This window comes from Pavona decussata, unplaced genomic scaffold (assembly GCF_977016875.1).
Source record: "Pavona decussata unplaced genomic scaffold, jaPavDecu1.1 SCAFFOLD_22, whole genome shotgun sequence".
Lineage (NCBI taxonomy): Eukaryota > Metazoa > Cnidaria > Anthozoa > Scleractinia > Agariciidae > Pavona > Pavona decussata.
The window spans coordinates 624,470-640,158 of NW_028145445.1; the positions used below are offsets into that span (position 1 = coordinate 624,470).

Genomic DNA, 15,689 nt, shown 5'->3' on the forward strand with positions numbered 1-15,689 from the left:
GTAATAGAAGCCAATCCTACGGATTGAGTTCCATTGGGTTTCTGTTTTCGACTGTGTTCAAACGTTTTTCTGAGAGGTGAATTGTGCTCCAGTGCCTAACGCAATCGAAAGCAATCCATGGATTGAGTTCCACTGTATCCCATTGAGTTTGTCGGAAAGTCCATTCGACCCATTTACAAACAAAATAGACGTTATGTTTTATAAATGTGGGCATGTGTACTGCTGCGAAAACTGCGCAATCAAGTTGAATGGGACTTGCCCTATATGTCGCATAAAATATGACGAACTAGTAAAGTTTTACCTTGGCTAAACGGGGTCAAAGATCAATTCCATTCCTTACAGCGTAAATTAAACACTCCGATGTTTGAGCCGTGATTAAGGAAGATAAGTAACAAGATGACAACTTGGCAGCCTTGACAACTGTATATATATCGCATTTTATCCTCTCTAAGCTTTCATAATTAATGGCAGCAGAAAGTTGAGAACAGAAAACGAGTTCACTTTAGTTTCATTTCGTGTATGTAACAAAAGTAACCAAAAAAAAATGATGACGCTGCGCAACAAGGACTGGAATTCACATCTTTTTTGGAACAAAGCTCTTCCTTGTATCCAGGCGTTGTGAAATTTACGAAACTTGGAGGTATCTTGTAAAATGCAAAGGAAGGGAGAGAAAGGCCAGCTAAAAGTACCGTTCAGCGGCATTAATTTTCAAGAAAGAAATCGAGCGCATGGGTACGAGGCAGTGAGTATTCATTATTCAATTATGGGGAGATATCGGTTTACTATGATAACAAATAGGCAATTGCTAATGGGGATCTAAACTAGATGGTTATTTGTAGAGTCCCGCGCTCCTGACACTAGGCTAGTAGGTCGCTTAGAGTATCTTAGGCTTTTGCTTTAGCTCTATCTCGACTGAGCAACACGTGTTGAATAGATTCTATACCGTAAAATAGTACCGTTAAAACCCAGCAACTAATTATTTTATTGAATTTTTTGTTTTGTAAGTTAAAATTCCAAAAAGGAGTAATAAAAGATGACCTGTAATGATTTTATAGAAAGCTGTACTTGTTTTCCTTGTTTAATTTTTTTTTCTTTTTCATGGAAGGTGGGTGGGAGGAACGTTTTAGGCTCTCCTGACACTGGAGTCACGGCCTTCCAGGATCGTCTTTTGGTTGCGTTTCCGCTTTGGCATTTGGCGAGCGAAGCAGCTGGGCTGAATAATTTGCCGGGATTTTTTTTTCTGGAAGGGTTCAGAACTTTCAGAAGCATTTAAAGAAATGAAGTCAGAGACTATACAATGTCAATCTCGTGTGCTATTACAGCATTTAAACCTATGCCTCTCTGTGATAGGTTGGCGAATCTTACTTCAAATGTTGATGTTATCTTTAAACTAGAAATACGTGACTCGCAAAACCTCGCGAAGCTGGGGCTGGGTGGAAAGCCCTCCTTACTCGTATTGTAGCATCAAATGAGGAGATTAAAAGGTTTCTGAACATAGCAACTATTTTTATGAGCATGGTCTTTTCGAGGTTTCACAGGTTAGTTTGCGGTTGAAAATCTATTTCTGACGCGACGAAATGAACAACGTGCGTGAAGCGCTGTCGTGCTCGATGAATTTATTTCCCACGGAAAATTATTTTACTGCGGCCACAAAACGTGTTATTTCTTCAATGTAATCTTTCACAAAAAAATATTTCTGGAAGAAAAAGAAAAAATTCTGGAGAGATAGTTCTGTATCGAGTGAATATTGATGAACATTGCAGTTGAAATTTGACCCGGCACGTAGGCTTTCCCGATGTATGCAAATTTTGCTCCAGACGACGCCAGACAGTGTGACGTCATTAATACTTTGTTTTTCACTGTTGCTAGGCAACAGTGCGGACACCTTCAGCGAAATATATAAATATATTTTTCGCTCGAATTCGCGCGGCCTAGCTCCGCTCGGGCCGGCTCGGCCCGACAAATTTATTAACCTCGCTTCAAATGTTTGTACACGACAGCTGCATTTCCAATAGTAACGGCAACATCATGACTCCTACACCAATCATCGGCCACGGTGTGCACTTCGTTTGATCTCTCGTCTTCTAAGAGCACACAATTAGAGAGCTTTAGATCCGACGACGAGTTCGAGGACGAGTACGAGTTTTGGCCGCGCGGAGTCTGGCGCTGTTGTTTTGCACTCGTACTCGCTGTCGTTAACTTGTAACTTTTAGATGTTGCAACGAGTACGAGTTTTGTGTTTGTTAACTTTCCTTCCGTGATGTTTTCGAGGAAAAATATGTTAGCAGCATCTCTGATGCTCTATCTTGATGACGTGCTGGATGAAGAACAAGTGATCAACATTTTTAGTGACCTTACCAGGAAAAATCCGCCGTTTCCATATCGGAAATTTGATAGAATTGAAGTCCAACTGGAAGCCCGACGTAACTAATCGAACCAAATCGAACGTTCGATTAATCAAACTTAATCGAACCCAATCGAACCCAATCACGCGATTGGGTTCGATTGAGTTCGATAATCGAACACAATCGAACCCTCACAAAAAAATTGGGCTAATCGAACCAAATCGAACGATCGAATGGGTTCGATTAGTTCGGTAAGGTTCGATTGAGTTCGATGGGTTCCATTGAGTTCGCGGATTAGGTTTGATTTTGAATCAGTGAATATATATTTTTCTGGTTGGATTCCCGGGTACGATTGTTAGTTGAAAATGATGTCCGGAGTATGAGAACACACACTGTTTTGGGGATGACTCCAGCAACAAAAATTGATTTATTTTCCATTTTAACGAATCCATGCACCGGACAGTGTCATTCAACATTCAACACTGCCACGTAAAGCTTGTATCGGCCACGTGGATCTGGAAATAATGTGCAAGTCTTAAGCTGTTAAGCAACCTCCTATGTGCTGAGATTGCAGAGTTTGTTTTAGAAATCGTTACACGGTTAACAACTCTATTGTTGCTTTTAATTGCTTTACTTGCAATTATGGCAGTTTCGTTTATCTCACGTTATCTCGTGAATGTTGTGTTGAAGACCGCGTTCTTCGCAACTTGCATTGTCTTATAGTCCGTTGAGCGGAGTTGTATCAGTAAAGGACGTGCTAATGGCAATTACAAATTTAACATTACCACAAATTATTTGCACTACTTGCAACTAATTTCAGCCGTTCCATCCGAGTTGAAAAGGAGAGCAGCACAAACCAGACAAACGTTTATACCAGCAGCTGATCTCTCTCCGACTTCCGCATCCGTTCCGTTAAATAAAACTTTTTTTGATCTTGCTGAAGCGCGCTGTAAAAATTATTACCAGTTGTTCAATAATCACGGCTCCATTGTTCCAAGTGGAGTTAAAAAGTGGCAGGATAAATTCCCAGAAAAATTTGTTGATTGGTCAAATAAGTTTCAAGATATATACCGCTTTACTAAGGATAACAAACTCCGTCAATTTTGTTTTCGTTTTCTGCATAGAGTAACTGTAACGAGGAGAGAACTCAAACTATCTCATTTAGCGGATAACGATAAATGTATATATTGCTCTAGTGCTGATTCAATAGAACACACCTTTATTGATTGCAGGGAGTCTGTAAAACTTTACTCACAAATTATATCATGGTTCAACCAGTGCCAAGGTACTACAATAACACTCGAATGAAAAAATTGTCTTTCATGATATACATCATGTAACTGATGTGCTCTCGGACCCCGAAAGACGCAGGCTAGATTTACTCATCATCTTGGTCAAACAATATATCTACTCCTCTAAACACCTTCACAAAGAATTGTCTTTAGATGAACTTGTAAACAAACTTACTATTCAATGGAAATTAGAAAAATGTGCTTAAATGGAATTTCTGCTCTCAATCGAAATGAATGATGTGATGCATTTTTTTTCTTAACTCTCATACTGTAAGGTAATGCATAGGCTCGATTTTGTAGTTTTTTGTTTAAGGTGATTCCATCGAATTGCATTACGGGATTTCCTTGAGGTTAAGCTCGGCAGGAAAATAAATGGTCCTTTTCTTCTAAACGAGCACGGTGACCCCCATTTTTTAATGCATCAATTTAAATGTGATACGGTTGACCACTATATATAGCGATTTAAAGAAAAGTTTAATACTCTACTTTGAGATATTTTTATTTGAATGCTTTAAAAAGCACGTATTTAGGTAGTGCTGCTTACGTGCACACGCAGCAAAATCTTTAATTTCTTTCATAATCGTAATTCCAGCTCAATGAAAATAGTTTGTCGTGTAAGATTAAAGTAAATTTTGTTGAACTGCTTCGATATTTTAATGCAAGAAATTAATTTTTCTAGAAATGATAGTTTCCTATTTCTGATCACTAGCCTTCCCAATATAAACCTCGTGGGTCATCTATTTACTATAATAGCCATCCAGGTTGCACAAAAACGAGCACGGTGACCCCCATTTTTTATTGCATTTTTGTATTGCTTATAACATAGTCATGAACTGGACCAAGTCTTAGACAATTTTAAATACTCCTTCTTTTTCAGCGGAATCACCTTAACTTCTTTTTGTTATCTTGATAATTTTTTTCTTCTCTTCTTTTCTTTTTCTCGATTACTTAGTTATCTTTTTTTTTTCTCTTTTAACTTAACAGAAAAGTACTTTGTAAAACTCAAATACGTTATAAGTGTAAGTAATTTATATAAGTGTAAGCAACCTAAGTGTATTTGCGTATTTAAATAAAGCGTGTGAAAAAAAAAAATAGTCCGTTGAAGTTATATCATTTTCGATTTTACAATAAACTCACTGTGTTTTTTATTCCCAAAGGTTATTTCAATAAAGTGATTATCAATTATTGCTTTTTAAAATTTTTACTTACTTACGTATGCTAAAACGGTCCCGCCGCTGAACCGGCATATTTTTAGTGATTTTTATATCGTTGGATTAGGTTCGATTGGGTTCGATTATTGGGTTCGGAAATCGAACTCAATCGAACTCTCACACAAATTTTTTGGTTCGATTGTGTTCGATTTCCGAACTAATCGAACCCAATCGTTCGATTAAGTCCGATTGGGTTCGATTAAGTCGATTACCGAACTGTTCGATTAGTTACGTCGGGCTGGAAGACATGTCCGAAGCCGAGGTGAAAGCTGAATTCAGGTTTGCTCCCTCCGAGATAGATCTTCTCAGTCAAGCTCTCAGAATACCTGGCACATTCACCTGCTCAAATGGAACTGTGGCTTCCGGTGAGGAAGGACTTCTCATGCTACTGAAGAGATTTGCATATCCGTGCCGGCTGACTGACATGATTCCCCGTTTCGGTCGTTCGGCTTCCGAAATTAGTTTAATTTTAGCGGAAGTAACGGGCCATATTGTCAATTCTCAAGGCCATCTTCTTCAAGATCTCGATCAGCCCTGGTTACAGCCGCAATACCTCGAGGAGTTTGCCCGGGCGATTCATCAGAAAGGCGCAGCCTTAGACAACTGCTGGGGTTTCGTCGACGGGACCATAAGACTGATCTGCCGTCCGGGAGGACATCAGCGTGTTATGTTCAATGGTCACAAAAGAGTGCACTGCTTGAAGTTCCAGTCTGTTGTGGCCCCAAACGGCATGATTGCTAATTTGTTTGGTCCTGTAGGTGAGCTCATTTGTGATTTGATTTCTGTATAAAACAAATATACGATATCGAAAAGGACTTGTGTCAAATGTCTTTTACTGGTGTGTAAACATTGCGACGGTAGGGAAGGGGTTCAACTTTTTGGGGTAAAAGAAAAGAAAAAAAAAAGGTTTAAGTTCCTCGAAGAATCTGAGGATCAGTTTCTCTGGCATCTATTTGTGGTGCGTAATCCAACAGTGTGATGCGGACCATTGAGGAAATACGTTCACGAACATTGTTATGCATTTATTATTACAAGAAATAATAGGCCATTTCCGAGTTTCCTTTTACCTGTGTCAAAATGAGTCTTAATGCGAAACCATTCATTGAAAATGTATTTCACTTGTGTGTTCATTTTCATGTAAAACACATTCATTTTCATTTGAATGGTTTTGCACAAAGACTGTCATTTTGAAACAGAGACAAAAGAAAACACAGAAATGGCCTATTAAAAGTTGTTTAGTATAATTACTCAGGTGATTATAGAGATTCTGTTTATCTGATTGGTCGAGGATTGCGTCATATCCTGCTATAATCACCTTGCACGAGGTGATTATAGCGGGAGCACTAACTTTCAAAATGGCCGTTTAGCTATTTATTGACATTTCTGAAAAAGAAGTAAATAGGATGAAAGAAAATGCAATTCCGAAAGGCACTAAAGATGCAGCTAAGTCCGAGGTAATACTTTTCGAAGGCAAGAGATGAAAATTTTGCTAATTGTGATAAAAAACCCTTGTAAATTGCATGTTGTCGATCTCGATGACTTAAAATGAAGACAACAAATTAAGTTAAATTTGAGCAAATTAAGTTAAATTGGATGACTAAATTATTTGGGTTTTGTCAACAGAAGGGAAAAGACAAGACTCTGCTATGTTGAGGATGTCAGGACTGCTGGGTCAGCTGGAGCAGTACTCCTTTAATGAAACAGGCCAACCCCTTTGCATTTATGGCGATCCAGCTTACCCTCTGAGGGTACACCTGCAGGCCCCTTTTAAGAAAGGACACCTTACAGCAGGTGAGGAGGCATTCAATTCCTCCATGAGCAAAGTGAGGACATCTGTCGAGTGGGTTTTCAATGACATAACATCCTATTTTGCTTTCTTAGACTTTAAGAAAAACTTGAAAATAGGACTTAGCCCAGTTGGTACCATGTATTCAGCATGTGGTCTGCTGAGAAATGCCCTTACCTGCTTTTATGGCTCTAGCACCAGTGCTTACTTTGATTTGCAGCCACCTACTATCCAGGAATACTTTCAGTTTTAAGTATTGAGAATAAGCAAACCTCAAGTTAATTTATGGTTCAGACAGACCTTGAAGTCCAAAATTTGCTAGATTCTTTTTTGAAGTACCAAAGATTTCCCACCTTCAATGGAGTTGGAGTATTTTATGTTCCCCATTTGTTAACGAATTTTATGTGTACAGGGGTTGACAACTCTAATAAGTGCTGTTTTGGCAGTACTAAAAACTATATGCAATGTTTCCAGTATTTTTTTTTGTAAAATTACAATGCATGTACAATGTTCCCAAGATTTTTTTTGCAATAAATGCAGATCTATCCATCTATCAAACTAACTACCTGCCTTATTTCTAGTTTCCCAGAAAATTTTGCAAGCACCTTAACTTGGTTTGGGGCTTAAATAGGGTATCAATTTTCTTTTGCTTCATCTCTAAAAAGGGTCAGGCTTTAAAGCCCATTATGGCACACACCTATCCAACATTTACAGGAGTAGCCCCTTCCTAGAAATGTTCGCATTGTTATAATGAATTACCATGGGATAACAAGCTGCTGGGATCATGAGAGTTGCTGATTGAAGAACTGCCTTAGATATGGCAGTGTTTAATAGGCCCATTGGTCAAGCTGTCGTGTAGGAATGTTTAATGGCAGTACCTATAGAGTCCTAAAGTGATGACATGACAAATATTTGAATTTTTGAAATTATGGGATTTGTTAGTATATTCGGAAAGGGCATGATGAAAAATGCCTAGTTGCCAAAATTAAGCATCTTATTGCAATTTGGGGGTGAGATATTGCACTGTTATGCTCTGATGACTCCATACAAATCCTTCTAATTTTGTCTTAGTTCCAAACTTCAAGACCTGAGACAAAATTAGAAGGGTTTGTATGGAGTCATCTGGGCATAACAGAGCCAATATCTCGCCCCCAAATTGCAATAAGATACTAGTCTTATTTTTGGCAAGTAGGCATTTTTCATCATGCTCTTCCCGAATATCTTAACAAATCCCATATACAGTTGATTCCCAATAACTCGAACTTCCAAGGGAAATTGAAAAAGGTTTAAGTTATCGGGAGTTTGAGTTATCGAGGGTAAAATTATATAGAAAATTACCTGAAAGGAAGAAAACTTGGTTCGAGTTAGCAAGGGTTGGCGTTATCGGAAGTCGACTGTATTTCAAAGGTTCAAATGTTTGTGACGTCACACTTTAGGACTCTATTGAACAGTGAACTACTGTATATCATAAGAATATGTAAAATTCATAATTTTGATCTTAGCCTTGGGCAAGATTTATTCAATAATATGTTTTATATTTGTATTACATGTAGATAAAAAAGGGCTGCTATCAGTAGTAAATGTACATGTAAAAAATTCTTAATAAATACAGCAGCTGCTTTGATAATTAATAATGAAAAATGGTCCAAAATATCATTATGGAAATACAAAAGCACATAACCCCAAAGCATTTTTAAAATCCGCCCTATCTGTTCAGATCTGTGTAAATTAAAGTGATCAACATTTAAACCAAGGAGCCCAAAAGTGTCACCACTTTTAATTTTTAATTCACATTCTTTCATGCGTGAAGACTGTCCAACTGAGAAGCTGAAGATAGCTTTTCTTCAGTTGGTTTCTGATTGGATAGTATTGTGTGTGAATGGATGTGAATAAGTTAAAAGTAGCCACACTTTAGGGCTCCTTGCAGTAAAATCATGGTACAAAATCTTAATTTCATGCAATGTCAGATTCATGTGAAATTGTCGTTAAACTTCAGGGGTTCTTGATTCGCTTCATCAGCTCGTTTATAGTGTTCAGCATAGCCATATTCATGGCTTCTTGCTGTTGTTGATACTGATGCTGTTGCTGGAGTAGCATTGACTGGAACTGCTGCTGTTGCTGCAATACTGCAGCTCTCAGGTCTAGCTCTCTGTGATGAATATGTCGCTGCTCCTCCTGCTCATTTTTTTTCATTTCAATAGAGGTTTCCATCATGGTCACCAGATTAGTGTGACTTGATTTCTTTTTTGGTGAGATTCCATCATCAGAATTGTCACCTTCAGCTGCAACTTCATCTATCTTCTTCCTTTTCTTTGTGCTGCTTAACCTTTCCACAGCCTTCCTCCTCATATCCTCAGCAGTTTTCTTTTCTGTTGCTTCTTTTTCTTGTGATTTTTCCTCCCACTCTGACATTCGCTCATCTATTTCTGTTAGAGCTTGATACACTTCATCGTACTCTACCTCAACCCCGCTCGCCATCTTCTTATCTTTCTCTCTAGTACGGTATTCCTCCATCAATGAATTAAACCGATTGCGAACAGATCTTTGAGTAGCCTTAACAAGGCCGCGTTGTACCCGGTTATCAGCAATCTTGGTCCATGCTGCCCCCCTCTTAGTTGACCCAAGAGGAAATTTGTATGGTTCCTCATGGATGATCTCTCTCAGTAATTTGACGTTGTCATCCTTTTTCCAAATGAATATCTCACGCTTGGTAGACATTATCTAGACAAAGAAAACTTGTTGTAATACTTTACCATTACTTTTTTTTATTAAAGAAAAGCTCATTGTAAGCATAAATTTAAAACAAAACTACAAAGATAATACAGAACTGTAAATGATAATCAAAGCTTAAAAAAATGCTCTTATGACGAGCATTCCCACCCCATTAATCTAGTCCCCCCCCCTTCCCTGGGTATAGCTATTCTAAACTACTGAACAGCAAGATGTGGTGCATGGTCTAATGTTCTTTTCCGCGTCTATCCTATATCACGATAATATGGGTTAGTTTGCTAGGTTTAACATTTTAAAAATTTTACTTGATTCCATCTAGATTCCCTCAATTTGAATACAGACTTGATGGGAATTCTGTATGAAAATGAACAAACTGTTATTACCATAGTTAACAGAGACTACATGTTCCGAAAAAAAAATTGCAAGAATTGAGCAATTTAATTCACACTCCCTTTATAACGAAAGCATAGTTAACAGAGACTACATGTTCCGGAGAAAAAAAATAGGAAGAATTGGGCAATTTAATTCACACTCCCTTTATAACGAGACTTTAACTAGTTCGTTATTGACCGTTTCTTCAAGAGATTTAAGATTTTTGTCGGCATACAACAAATTTGTGTCATCTGCAAAAATGTAAAACGAAAATCATTGATATAAATTAGGAATAACAAAGGACCAAGAACAGAGCCATGTGGGACACCACATGAGATCTTACTAATGAAGAATAAGTTGGAATCTAATTCAGTCACTTGTGAGCGGCCAAGCAGGTGCGAAGAAAACCAGTCATTAACGATGCCCCTGATACCATAATGATTAAGCTTTTTTAGTAAGATTGAATGATTGGCGGTATCGAAGGCCTTTCTTAAATCTAAAAAGAGCTTGGGCCACAAGTAAATAATTTTAGGTCCATATTGTTTTGTATGATATCAACAATGTCAACAATAGCGTGTTGAGTGGAATGCTTTTCACGAAAGCCATATTGTGATTTAAAAAGGGTATCGTTTTGTCAAGAGAGGTTTTGACCCGTTGAGCCTATCCTATCCTAAGCATAGATTGTAATTTTTATATATTTCTTTACACACGGTTATCATTTCAATCCTTAATTACCCGAATTAATTCTTAAATATTACTACATTTATTGCAAAATTATATCTAAAATATCATATCTACAGTCGGGGAAACCGGCAAATTTGACTTGAAAGATGGAGTGACGAAATTTTTAACGAAAAATTACGCCGATTTTGCACCTAAAGGTTTGGCGCATAGCCAAAAATCTTAGACTTTTTACAAAGGGTAACAAGATTGACAAAATCTTGTTTTCTCTCATCCCTTTTACCATAAACATTTTCCTTTTTTACCAAGGACATCCCAGACGAGGTTACGGTTTGGTTCCACATAAAAATAAGGTCAAAGAATTCTGTAAAGAGCAAGAAAAACTCACCTTTGTAAACTCGTCGTCACAAGGACGACTTTAGCCAGAAATCTCGTTGTCGACGAGTGGCCGGCAACGAGTTGACAGAGTTGCGTGACCGCGTGATGACAAATGCGCATGCTCAGTATGCGCGCGCGACAAAACTCGTATTCGTCCTCGTACTCGTCGTCGGATCGAAAGGTCTCTAATCATGTCTGAAAACTCGAGCTCGACATTTCCGTACAACAGCTCATCCTCAACAGATGGACCTCGCAATAGTACTGACGAACATTGTATTCTCGCCGACTCCAATGCAGAAAAGGTACTCATGGTTCTTGCCTATTTCATCATTCTCCTAGTGTCTCTGGTTGGAAATTCCCTTGTAATTCTGGTGTTTCACAAGAATAAGCAGCTTCGAAGATCGATCAATTATTATGTTCTCAACATGGCCGTGTCCGATCTCTTCAGTCCCTTGACAATCATGCCGGTGAATATAGTACGTATTATTTCAGGTTCCACTGCCTTTATGGTCGATCCCCCTTTGTTGCTTGGTAACATCTTATGCAAGCTTTGCTACTTTCTCCCTGGTGTTTCTTTGATGGTCTCCATCCAAAGCCTTCTGCTGATATCAGTAGACAGGTTCATAGCTGTTGTCTTCCCGTTGCAGATAAAACTAATCTCGTCTAAAGTGCGTTTTATCTGCATTTGTTATACCTGGATTATAGCCATTGCTGTTCATGCACCGAAATTCATATAAATGCTTGAAACGCTGGGGTGCTTAACCATGATAAAATCCATTCGAGATACGTGACGGCAGTATTCATTACCTTCTACTTAGTACCAATTTTTGTGTTAGTCGTCTTGTACTGCACAATAGCTTGGTAAAAGGAGGTAAGAAGGAAAAGTATGTCCACAAGCTATAGATCCGGTTCACATCAAGTTTTTGATGTCACTTCTAAACAAATTTACCGCCAGTTCCAGGCGAAGAAGCAGTAAGTGCCTACTGCTCAAAAGAAATTGTCTGATAAATACCCACACTCTGCTGTCGATTGGGAGAAGGTCTATTCTTTATCCTTCTGCTCGTCCATGGACTCTAAATTAAGAGAATTTCAGTACAAAGTTCTAAATCGAATTGTTTTTACAAATGAAAAGCTCTTTCGGTTTGGCATTACGCAATCACTGCTATGTACTTTCTGCCAAAAAGAGGACGAATCCATCGAACACCTACTCTTTTCCTGTAAGGAGTCCTGTGAATTTTGGAAACATGTCTTGTCCTGGCTCCGAGATAAGGATATCTACGTTGGCGAATTAAAGGAAGTTGATCTAATTTTTGGGAAATTCGACATTCAGGACGATTTTACTTTAATCAATCATATTCTCTTGTTGGGTAAATACTATATTTATTCTCGGAAATGCCAAAACGCCAAGCCTTCCTTAAAAGGGTTCATTGCCAAAACGAAGAGAGTTTATTCTATTGAGCTCCATATTGCCAGGAAAAGAGATAAATTAACTTATCATTTAAAAAAATGGAAAAAGTTAATCAGGTAGTTGATCAATGCTCTAATTGAAGTACAAGGAATCGTAATTGTATCTATTAGGTTTTTTTTTCTTTCGTCTAAGTAGCCTTCCGTAGATGTGTGTGAGAGAGAGAGAGGAGAGAGAGAGAGAGAGAGAGAGAGAGAGAGAGAGAGAGAGAGAGAGAGAGAGAGAGAGAGAGAGAGAGAGAGAGAGAGAGAGAGAGAGAGAGAGAGAGAGAGAGAGAGAGAGAGAGAGAGAGAGAGAGAGAGAGAGAGAGAGAGAGAGAGAGAGAGCGTGTTTTTGACAGTGCATGTTAATTGTAATCTTTTAATTTTCCTTGGCTGTATATCAGGATACTGTTTGTATGTCTGTTTTACTTTGCATATATACATATGTGTTATCACCTATCAAATATAAATGTTAAAAAAAATACTTAAATGAAAGGAATGTTAACATGACGTAGAATTGAAATAAAGTTGAGTATTTAAAAAAAAAAAATCAATCAGGTTATCAGTAGCCATATTAACTGCTTATGCCTTTTGTATAGCTCCACATTCCGTCTACGTGTTTATTAGAACTTTCATGTGGCATTGGAAGGCTCCACCTATTTGCGCATTTAAAACCGTTAGTCCGTTTGTTTCACTCTTCATGGTTTTTTCGTGGAGTGCCATTAATCCATGCATCTGTTTTACGTTTAGTAAGAACTACCAAAACGGTCTTAAAGGAATAATTACTGCCCGATCTGGTGCCACTAAACTTCGAACGACGACCGGAACTACGACGCTTAGGAAACGTGCTACTAGTTCAGACACTGAGCGTATCTGTCTAAGGGTCATTGAGAAGGAAGAAGAAGAAGAAGAAGAAGAAGAAGAAGAAGATGAAAAACAAGACGATTAAAAGGAAGGGCACGAGGAACCCCGGGAAGAAGGGGAAGAAGATTATCAAGAAATTACTGAAGTCAGGACAGAGCGACGATCTGACGAAGAAGAAGTACTGAAGAAAGAATTGGAGGAGGAAGGCCACATATAGGAAGTGGAAGAGGAATGATAACAAGGAATGGTCATGTTAAGGAACTTACTTTAATTTGAGAGGTTGTATTCACTTTGGAAACAGTCATGTCATGGGTCATATACCGATAAAAATACCATAGCATAATACGAAGTAAGCATTTTTTTTTCGGAATTACACGAGTCAATCGCCCGCGGCGACTTCCACCAAGCAACTATTTTTTTTAATTTTTGAGCAAACGATGTGAAACGTTGTAACTTCAATTTTGTCTGAAATTAAACAGAAGGACGCAGAAACCAAGTGACAATAGTGGAATTGATTGTTTGTTTACTGATTACGATAGCTTGGAATTCTATTTCTATCAATTTTTGAGCTACGACGTTTCAACACATTGTTGAGAAACCGTTGTTTTGGGAGATTTCACTAATCAAAACAGTTGGGAAAACTTTCAGTTATTGACCTTTTTCGCAGCACTTGCTGCGGTAAGCTGCAAGGTATTCTTACTATTTAATTTTTCGCTTTCTAGTTGTACAAAGCAAATGGCCTTAAACCACGGACATTTGAACCAGCGAAGCAATAGGAAAGGTGTACAAAAGTGTATATATTAAACGTCGATTTAAATGAGCATTTGCAGAAACGTGATGTCGGGGGTTTTAAGCAAAGGCTACCTCTCTGATCTAACAACTGTCTTTTACAGTCGTAAAAACTTTAGGCAACATTTTTATTTGAAATTATTTGTAGCTAGACATATGTAAATTTTGAACAAATTTCCCAGTAATTGTCACTCGACAGTCAGTGAAGGCGTCCTGCTGATCAGTGCTCTGCCGTTCGGTACAAAAAAATAAATAAATAAATAAAATAATCATAATCATAATCATAATCATAATCATAATCATAATCATAATCATAATCATAATAATAACAATAATAATAATAATAATAAGATAAAATAAAAAATATATATATATCGTAGTTTCCAGTGTTCGATTTACTATGGTAGAATCATGTCAGCTAAATGAGACCGCTTTACTTTACACCAGATTGCCCATAGAGTTTGTGGATTAATATTTTGTACTTATTCTTTTATTGTAACAGGTATGTTTGTTTTCGTTGCGCCCGCCGCGACTAGTTGGATCGCAAGTGGATTCCAACTTTTCTTTCTCTCATTTTGTTATTAGAAGAAAAAAGGTTACTGTTGTTAGTTTTATCGTTGTTGTTGTTACTTTTACCAGACAAGGCTCAGAGAAATTTGCTGGGTTTAAGACTAAGTCCATAAAGCACTTGGCCCTCTAACACACGAGGTAGGAGTGCGGTAGATCAGAGCCAATGTGTGTATGAAACTTTACCAAGTATCCACCAGGCGTATTAACAGAGTTTAACAGAGTTAAACCGCGTTTTATGCAGCATGGTAGTGCATTTGGGCGAGGGATACAGGTGGTGGTTTGTTGCTTTCTGGGAGGGGAGAAATTGAAAGTTTATAGCAGATGTCCAAGTTGGAATTTTACTGATCATATCTCACTACCGGTTCTGACGGTGCATATTGCGCTCTTAGGTAAAGCACAAGACAGTGACACTCCCGAGCTATTGGAACATAATGGCGCCGCTATCGTTTAGGAAACGTGATCATCAGTGTACAGAAAGAAACTGCTAGTTTCTAATTATCGTTTAATGGTTTGTAATAAACGTGCAATAATCATATCATTTGAAAACACATAAGACAAGACAAGGAGACCTGATAAAATGCATGGCGAGACATTAACTATCAAGTTCTGGCTAAAAATTAAATATTTATTGAACAAAAGGCTCAAGGCACGTTGACTTATCTGATGTTCATTCTGTTAATTATAGAAAAAATATATATATACTCCAAGAACTAAATACGCAAACTACAAAGACAGGAAATTAGAATATGTTAACTAAATAATCAAAACGTGTGAGGTAACAATGCTTTTTAAACACGGTAAACGTGTTGTGCATTAATTTTACTCTAAAAATATTAGGTTGCAGTCGTTGTAAGCTGTCGGAGACAAATTCAGTTATCCTTTGAAGAATTCCGCTAATCCTGAGTGTTTGTAAACGTCCCAACCCTCGTATTGCCACCAATTTCCGTGGTAGTCGCAAAATTGACAGATCAGAATATAACATTCTTACCAATTTTGTGTTTTTAAAGAAAACCAGAGCACGATCAAAACCGTTTTTATGACAAGCTTGGTTTCGCCTTCTACTGATGGCCGGGAAGTTGGACGAAATCCGACAATTGTCTCCCGGAGATATTTTTGCAGTATTTGCTATCGTATGTAGTCAACAATTGGCTGCGGTTGAACTAAATTCAATTCCATTTATTCACATACATGTACAGAAAAAATAAATGAATAAAATAAAATAAAA

At 37.9% G+C, this 15,689-nt stretch overlaps 2 protein-coding genes and 1 long non-coding RNA gene across 5 annotated transcripts in view; 1 reads left to right on the top strand and 2 right to left on the bottom strand.

The window, feature by feature from the left end:
• The window catches only part of LOC146486014 (uncharacterized), a 370,416-nt gene that overhangs the window by 300,327 nt on the left and 54,400 nt on the right, over nt 1–15,689 (bottom strand). The gene's annotated exons all lie outside the window — the stretch shown is intronic.
• Nucleotides 2,201–6,891, top strand: LOC146486025 (uncharacterized). 2 transcript variants are annotated; one of them, XM_085101815.1, is made up of 3 exons: nt 2,201–2,423; nt 5,094–5,606; nt 6,472–6,891. In XM_085101815.1, the coding sequence occupies exons 1-3, from the start codon at nt 2,261–2,263 to the stop codon at nt 6,885–6,887; spliced, it is 1,092 nt and encodes a 363-aa protein (XP_084957941.1). In that variant the 5' UTR covers nt 2,201–2,260; the 3' UTR covers nt 6,888–6,891. The 2 variants fall into 2 exon arrangements, with proteins under 2 accessions (XP_084957941.1, XP_084957950.1); XM_085101824.1 differs by having other exon boundaries at nt 2,201–2,370; nt 5,053–5,606.
• On the bottom strand, nt 8,618–11,297 carry LOC146486026 (uncharacterized). Its single transcript, XM_085101807.1, has 2 exons — nt 10,806–11,297; nt 8,618–9,355 (listed from the first exon to the last, which is right to left on the bottom strand). The coding sequence occupies exon 2, from the start codon at nt 9,350–9,352 to the stop codon at nt 8,627–8,629; it is 726 nt and encodes a 241-aa protein (XP_084957933.1). The 5' UTR covers nt 9,353–9,355; nt 10,806–11,297; the 3' UTR covers nt 8,618–8,626.

What these genes read in the sequence shown, in the direction of transcription:
- LOC146486025 (XM_085101815.1), top strand. Translation starts at nt 2,261, where the DNA reads ATGTTTTCGAGGAAAAATATGTTAGCAGCATCTCTGATGCTCTATCTT. An exon ending in AGTCCAACTGGAAGCCCGAC is followed by an intron (nt 2,424 to 5,093) that starts GTAACTAATCGA and finishes TCGGGCTGGAAG; the next exon opens with ACATGTCCGAAGCCGAGGTG. An exon ending in TAATTTGTTTGGTCCTGTAG is followed by an intron (nt 5,607 to 6,471) that starts GTGAGCTCATTT and finishes TTTTGTCAACAG; the next exon opens with AAGGGAAAAGACAAGACTCT.
- LOC146486026 (XM_085101807.1), bottom strand. Translation starts at nt 9,352, where the DNA reads ATGTCTACCAAGCGTGAGATATTCATTTGGAAAAAGGATGACAACGTC.